The sequence below is a fragment of the Drosophila ananassae genome, chromosome 2L, assembly GCF_017639315.1.
Source record: "Drosophila ananassae strain 14024-0371.13 chromosome 2L, ASM1763931v2, whole genome shotgun sequence".
Classification (NCBI taxonomy): Eukaryota; Metazoa; Arthropoda; class Insecta; order Diptera; family Drosophilidae; genus Drosophila; species Drosophila ananassae.
The window spans coordinates 9,556,618-9,564,928 of NC_057927.1; the positions used below are offsets into that span (position 1 = coordinate 9,556,618).

Here is an 8,311-nt window from a genome sequence, read left to right on the forward strand (position 1 = left end):
GGGAACATGGCCAGTCTCAGATCAATTAAAAAAAAGAAGTTCTTCGAAGCTCGGGGACTGAGTTGTGGCCAGAGCTGATTGAATTATCAATCCGTTCAAAGCAGTCCAAGTGGCAAATCATCTGACCAGTTATCACAACCATAACTATAGCTCTATGGTACAATAATAGCTTACACTGATGAATATTCAAGGATCGATCAATATTTTTCCAAGAAGTTTAGACCAGAGGATTACAATTTAATATATCACAAAAAGACTTTATTATTCAACATATACTTCAAGTTTATGTTAAACGTTCTATATAATCCTAACAATTTAATAAAAATATTAAATATTAGTATTATACAAAGCGAACATTTCTCAGTGAGCGATTGGGCGTGAGGCTCGGATTATTGGTGGGCGCATCTCATGACTGCACGCTCGGATGCTCATTTTAAATTGACTTCAAACGCTGCTGCGTGACGAGCTGCTTGGCCACGGACAGAGTCCGCAGGATGCCCGGCAGGATGCCAGATGCCAGGCCACCGGGACTGCAGGACTACCAGTCGGCGGGCACGCACGCATTCTGATGCCATGACGAACGTGGCGAACGTGGCCCCAAAACCTGGTCGAGAACTGGCCAACAGCAATATGGTTAACAGTACGGGCACAGACCAGACGACGGAAGCGATGCCCAGGCCCAGGCCTTTAATTGTGCCACATCATTTATGAGCCGGGCCCAGACAGATGAAGTGGGTTTTTGGGATCGAGTCCGGTAAATTGAATGCACCCCTTGATGTCAGAACGATTTGTTGTGATTATCTGCTGCAGAGCACTTAAAAAAGGTGTTGATATCTTATTACTCAAATACCATCTTTTATGTGATTGTGTAAATCATATCCAAATAAAAACTAATTTAATCACAATTTTTCATGGAGTAAACTTGTAAGGAATCTTTTCAGTGTACTTGTTTGGTTTTAATATACTTTAATTGATTTCGATAAAATATGCGGGATTAAAAGCGAAATTACAAGACCTGAAAATGCACAAAAAAAAAGAATGAGCAAATAAAAAAGTTGCGGCGGCAACTTTCCACGAAGCATCCAAAGAAATATCCCTAAAATGAGGTGAGAGTGGGAGGTGAGCCAGGCTGTAGAAGGATATTGGGGTGGCAAACGGATGTTGGCGGGGTAACAGGTACTTTGTGAATGTGTGTGTGTGTGCAAGAAATGGCAAACTTTTTGATGCTTCAAAAAACTCATTAAAAAGGATTTGACACGTGAAGTGCGAAAACTTTCTATTTTTATATTATTTCCCTTTTACATTTTTATGGCAACGTGTGAAGAATTCTCTGCCCCTCTACCAGAGGGTGTGTGTGTGTTTGATGTGTCTTGATTGCCAGTGCCCATCAAACTGGGAGTGTGTGAGTGGCGGCGACGCTCGTTAGAATTTGCGGATTGAATTTCAATGGCGATTGATGACGGCTTCTTGAGTGTAAGCGTGCGAGTGTATGTGAGAGTGTGTCGGCTATAAGCCAGCATGTGTGTGTTCGTGAAGGCCAAGAAACAAGTTTGGCAAGAACTCTCAGACACCGAAAACGCGACTCCGATCCGAGTTTCCTGGCTCATTTTATGATAATGTTCAAACCTGGCGTTAATGAGCTCTTAAGCTTAAATAAGAAACGTGATTTAGTTACTAAGTAAACTAGGAAATAAACGCCAGCAAGAGGGAGCGTGCAAGCGAAAATCTTCGCTTAATTTGAAAAGTTTGACATCTCACCCCGCAGCACCCTATCGGAGGAGGCCCAAAAAAAAACTAAAGAAACCAACACCTGCCAAGTTCACCAGGTGTAATAAGCACACAGCTATCAAATCATGTTCAGCTATTGGCAATAGCCTTGGGAACTTTTTGCATACAAGATTTCAACGATTAATTGCCAACGTACTCCGCCGATGAGTAAATGGAAAAAGTTAACCGATTCACGCGAGTTCAATGTCCATTACAGGACTTTTATCATTCGGAGCAGATTTAATAATTTCCCATTCAACCACAGCTAATCAAAACTCAGACAGAATCGGGTCCAGGCCCAAAGCAGACTAGGGTCCAGACAAGATGACAGTTCAGCAAGGACAAAGTTCAAATTGAAAAATAATATTGAGTTCACCGAAACTGCAATGCACTTGAAAAAGATAACTACTAGGACCACTAAGTCATAAGATTCTCTCTAAGTAAATTCTTTGACTTTTCAAAATACTCATCGTTTATTTTAAAGGCTCATGTTATAAACGGATAATCAGTCCATACTACCCGCCTGGAAAAGGGTAAGTGAACCCTTTTCATGAATAACTCAATTCAACAGAGTTCGGCTTATGAAATTTATGTAAATCTGCTGGAAATTGAAATATGCAGATGCTCATTTCGAAAATTAGGACAAAGATAGAAAAGTTCAAGCAACAAGAAATGTATTAAAATGTATTTCGCATTTTATTAAATCTGCCAACATGATAAATTCTTTGGTGTCTCGCTGCTGCCAAGTTCAGGACGGGCCCAACTTAAATTAAGTAATAAGTTTTATGCGTCTTGACCTCAAGGGTTCACACCATACAGATGCACACGCACACACAGACAAAAACCATCTCAGGACACTGACAACCGCTCTCCCAAGGATACAAACAGAGCTTGTATTGACACACTCCTGGTAGACTTTTGCCTTTTGTGGTCCAAAGGTCGAGTGCGTGTGGAAGGCAGACAAGCAGATTTTCTTATTAAAATTATACAGTTCTTTGGGGCAGTCGAGGCGCAAGGAGTCGGGACACATTTAGGGTTAATTTCGGTACCAGTCCCAAGCCTACACAAGGCACAAAAGTTAATGTGATTAATGTTTACTTAATGAAATGAAGTTATCAAGTTGATTTTATCAATTTACACACTGGCAGGCGTCGCCACAGACAAAAACCCCAAATTTTTTGAGAGCCTGTCAAAACTGGCGCCGGTGTGATGAAGGTGCTTCATGGGATTAGGTGAGAGTCTTTCTTGCTTTTTGATGGAAAAGTCAAAGGAAGAGACAGCGTTCTTCAATGCACTAAAGCAAATAGTTAGCAGGATATCAATTTAAATTAATATGTAAAAGGGATATTTGTTAAAGTTTATATAATCTAAATTTTTAAATTACTATTTTAGATAGATTAAAATAAAATTTTTTTTTATTTGTTCTATATTTTGTATCCTTAGGGTTGACTTGCTTGAAGGCATATTAGTTAAATGTGGTTGACTAGCGACTGCTCGACTGTTTACCAGGCAAATATTTGACACTGTCTAGGGAGGCTTGAGGCTCTTGGAGGAAGGTAATTCTGTGGTGCAATCAATGGACGTGGCAAAGGAAAGGCCGTGAAAAACAAGTTCAATTAAATCCCAGTCACGCCGTATCCTTTGCGTCTTTTGGTAATCAATGCGTTTAACGTTTTCAATCAAGCAACCGGCAAAAAGGCAACAGCAAAATTATTGAGAGTGTGGAGGGTCTCGGGGCATGGAAGAGTCAGTCAGTCACAGAGACAGCTCAAATTCAGTTAAGCATTTCACTTATTTGCATATAAATTGATTAAAAAGAAAATACATGCCAGCCAGACAGACACTCGCACACAGTCGCACACTTTTGAGTGTGTCAACATGGCAAAGGACGAAAGGGTCCTGCTCAGCTCTGTATACCCCTTGCTCCGCCTCTTTCTATCATCATCTCTGTCTCTTTCTGATGTGCTTTTCTACTTGTCTTTTCTGGCCATCTCTTTCTTCCACCCATCTGAGGCTTTTCCTCTTTGGCAATTTCTGACACTTCAAATGCGTATGATTGTTTTCCTTTTGATCAGCGAGTTGTGAAGTGATTCACTGATTGAGTTCAGACTCAGTTGAAGCGTTGACAACATCAGTGCACACATTCTCCCAATCTTCTCTTGGACCGAGCCACGCCCACCTTTTTGAATGCCCTTTTATCACACACTCACACCCTTAAGAACTGTCAGTGAACTGGCGAAAGACCTTCGTGACGTGTAGGTTGCAGATGTTTAGGTCAGCTACCTAGGGCAGATTTCGCGAAAGATGATAGTAGAGTTTATTCTGCTTAATAAAATTGACAAAAATATTAAATCCTTGGCTTTAAAAAGCTTGATTATTTTAATTTTTTTTTAAGCAATTATTATTAACAATTTTTGTCGTTCTATTCTATACATGTTTTTTAATTCAATTTTTTTTCGCCAAATTCTACTGATTTCCAGTGAGTCATTCACTTACAATATGGGTCATTGATGGCTTTTTTGTGTTGTGGTTCCCCTTTAGGTGTTGCCTAGTTCCATTTGCTTTCGTGCCTTTTAAGTGAAAGTTCGGCGGGCTTGTTTAGTCGGGTTTTCCATCGGTAGAAGGAATGTTCTTGAAGGCCATTCGGACAAGGGGCTGGAGCCTCAAGGTTATACTTAAATATTCAGTTGTCAAACAAAAACAGTGAAGTTGAAAATCGAATTTACAAAAGAGGATCATAAGAATATTACGTATACGCAGTGTCGGTGGAGGGTTATATTTAAGTCGCAATAAAAAGCAAAAAAGTATTATTATCCTTTCCTATTACCTTGGCTTATATACTTTTATGGTGGAATGGCATGGAAATGCACTTAGAGGGAGTACTTATTGCATGCGACACATGCGATGCGTGGCAATATGTTTGTGTCATTCAGCAATTTAGAAAATTACATGTCTTCATTCCCACACAACAAGCGACTGAATAAAACAAGAGTCAAAATAAAAAAAAGGCTTGAAAAGAACGAAAAATCAATACTGAGGATATTAACTGCTCACTACACTTGACTACAGCGAATCAAAAAATAATAAGTTTCTGATTTAAATTTATGTGAAATACTTGAAAGCTGATGTTGAAACAAAGATAAATCACAAAAAAATCCATAAATTTTGTAAACTCGTTTAAAAGCCATTCATCAAAGCCATCACAGATATTTGCTCTTGGCCCTTTTATGTGACGAGCCATGGCGGGGGCAATAAAAACAAAATGAATTCCATGGTCCATGGTAGTAGTGGACTCTTTGAATTGCATACTTTTAGGCGATTTCATTTTTATCTAGATACATTTGACTTTCCCTTGAATTTCCCTTTTTTCTGGCTAAATTTGTTTGGTTCGTAGGTAAACAATCCGCCAGTGGGCGACGCATCGGGCTTTAATTGAACTAAAATGCTTAGAAAAGCAAAGAGTGTAGGAGGGGAGCAAGAGGCCAGACACGAGAGTTATTTGCCGAATGAGCCAGGTGAGTCAGGTGAATGGGAGAGAGCTACTGTATCCGTCTGCGGCGAGTTGTCTGCTCTATATGACCGTATATGTTTTTAGTAACTAGTTTTTTACTCTCCCCACATCAGCCGGCAGAGCTTATAATTCATTCGCTGTAGCTGTCTCTGTCTCAGCGCTTTTATATCCCTCTCTCGCCCCACGCTCACTTGGCTGTTTATTCATTGCCGCCGCTTTATTTTTCGCTTTCAGTTTGCATTTCAAAGCCGCCAAAGTAACAAGTATCTTGCAGTTATCCATTCAGTTGGACTATAAAGCCCAAAATAAAACGAACAAGACACCACTCAAAATTTTATATACAAATAGTGAAAAGGGCTTTTTAAAAAATAAGTTCACCAACATGGATGTAAGTTTTTTATTTTCCTTGCATTTCTGTTTTTTTTTTTTCTGTGGGCCAACTGTGGCGACCTTCACCTTGGACTCCAATTAGAGAAATTGCGAAAAGTGCTTTCACCAAAATGAAAACCTTTTCCATGCTCCCTGTTCCTCCTTCCATGCCGAAATCTACTAAATTGAAAGCATCTGATTAAAGCTTGTGGTGAAACATGGGCGGGCGGGCGAACATCTTCTGGAAAAGATCAGCTGAGGCGAACGGGGTGATTCACTGTGTTTCCTCAGATCTGATGGGTTGTTTTTGTTTGTGTTTACACACCAGCTTTAATTACTTGATCCATAAATGGAGTTTTTTGTTAGTCATTTTAATGTGCGTTGGCTTTGTTACAGTGCTTGGAAAAGTCATAAGATATTTTACAAAAATAAACTGGCTTCGGTTTACAGAAGCTTAATAAGGTTCACGTTAGATGGTTTAATTATCTTTAAACTGAAAACTCAGCTAGTGGGTAATATTTCGTAATCGCAATAGGCATTACACATAGACCATACATAAATATTATAATTATGAAAATGAATCATTAATAAACCCATAACTTGGGTTGCGATACTTCTCACATAAAAAGTTAACTATATTACAAAACTTTAAATGCTTAACCTATTAAGTTAAATGATTTCATATGGGGAAAATTAATAAAAGGCTTGTCAATATTACTTTTTAAAACATTTTAAGTCTATTTAAATGATACAATATGACTTACTACTTCTTCGTTTACTACTGAAAGTATGTGTGTTTTTTTTTTCCAACAGTCACCCAATGGCGACCTATATACCCTTGAAGCCAACCTGGTCAGCAAGGCGATCCGGGAACTAACAGATGGCGCCGACAAGGACCCCATCACCAAGTTACGTCTTTTGTGCTTTAGCCGCGGCGCAACGGGCATATTAGGACTTGGCAGGTGGGTCACTTGATTGACTTTAAACGATATTTGAATCGGACCTAGGAGCTGTGACCCCGTGGCCGATGAATTATGCAAGGAAACAGTTCAATTTTAAATTATTCATTAAAGGGCCTTCCGGGCGATGGACGACGATGGCAGCAAGGCGCTTAACGAGGAGGAGTTCATCACCGGGATCCGAGACACGGGACTAGATGTCACGGGGGAGGAGATCAAGCAGATGTTTGAAACGTGAGTGACAGCCTGAAAATCGAGTCCAGATAAAAATTTAATTTTCGTGGACACCTTGTTTAGATTCGATGAAGACGGCAGTGGATCCATCAATATGACAGAGTTTTTGCTCAAGCTGCGAGTGAGTCGGTTATTTATATTCCATTATCTGTTTTTAAATTGAAATCAACAGCAAATCGCAAACACATTTTTCAAATTTCTGTTATTGATTTGATATTTAATAAATATTACTATTTTTAAATATTTTTATAGCCACCAATGCCACAGTGCCGATTGAATATCATCGATCAGGCCTTTGACAAAATGGATCGTGATGATGATGGTGTTATTACCATAGCGGATCTGAAGAATGTCTATTCTGTGAAGGAGCATCCCAAATTTCAGAGCGGAGAGAAGAGCGAGGATGAAATCCTTACCGATTTTCTGCACAACTTTGAGGGGGGTCGTGGCAATCTAGACGGCAAGGTTAGCAATTTTTCATTCGCTTAAAATGAATATATTTAAGACAATTTATTGACAGATAACTCGCGAAGAGTTCGTGAACTACTACGCCACAATAAGTGCATCAATCGACAACGATATGTACTTTGATCTGATGATGCGACGGGCCTATGCCATGTAAATATTAACAAAATGCATCCACTTCACTTAAATCTCAATCACGACTCATGTATAATTTATATACTGCTCAGCAAATAAAATAGAATCCTTTCTATGCAATTAAATAAATCTTAGGCTACATTTTTTGGGCAAAGTTCCAATGGCAAAGAACTTGACTATTTGTGCTCTTAATTCAAATCTAAAATACTTGGCCAAGATTTGTGATGACTTTCGGAGTTTCGGCTTGGCAGGATTTGGATATCGGGATTCGTTAGCTGTCAGAGCATATGAAGTGTTTGTCAAATATGCAGAATAAGAAGAAACAAGTTTTCTCTAAACATTTGTTCGTAGTTTACATGCATTTAAAGTCTGGCTGGATATGATATATATGTACATAAGCGGGCGGGTGGGGGCGTGGCCCATAATCAAGGCAGGGCGCCAAAGACGGCAATCAGAGCTACAAACACGGACACAAGCACAAAACGCTTGCCGCATTCGGCAAATTGTTTGGAATTGTCAGCAGCAGCAGTAGCAGCGAACTAATGTCATCTGTGTGTGAGTGTGTGTTAGTGCTTTCGCCCTGACTGGTTGGCATTTATCACACAGCCAGGACCGGCAGCCTAAATGTATGCTTTAAATTATGCAGACACCAGCTGAGTTTGTCGCCACATGCAACTGTGCGTTTCTGTGACTGTGTGTGTGTGCATCTGCGTCTGCATTTGTTTGTGCGTGGCAAGTTTGTGCTCTGATTGCAAGCAACTCATACAAAATTTTAATTGCCAATGTTGAAATTACGCACTGAGACAAAGGACGGGCGGGAGCCAGACTTTCAGACCAAAAAGGGTGAGAAAATTCGGAGAAAACTGACTTT

At 39.7% G+C, this 8,311-nt stretch overlaps 1 protein-coding gene across 2 annotated transcripts; it reads left to right on the forward strand.

Annotated features, from left to right (window-relative positions):
* Positions 1–4,378: 4,378 nt before the first annotated feature.
* Positions 4,379–7,569, forward strand: LOC6500873 (calcyphosin-like protein). Of its 2 annotated transcripts, none has more exons than XM_032449447.1 (6): positions 4,379–4,435; positions 6,461–6,609; positions 6,721–6,840; positions 6,904–6,961; positions 7,093–7,305; positions 7,361–7,569. In XM_032449447.1, the coding sequence occupies exons 1-6, from the start codon at positions 4,394–4,396 to the stop codon at positions 7,460–7,462; spliced, it is 684 nt and encodes a 227-aa protein (XP_032305338.1). In that variant the 5' UTR covers positions 4,379–4,393; the 3' UTR covers positions 7,463–7,569. The 2 variants fall into 2 exon arrangements, with proteins under 2 accessions (XP_032305338.1, XP_001954085.2); XM_001954049.4 differs by lacking the exon at positions 4,379–4,435 and adding an exon at positions 5,508–5,666.
* The last annotated feature ends 742 nt before the right edge of the window (positions 7,570–8,311 follow it).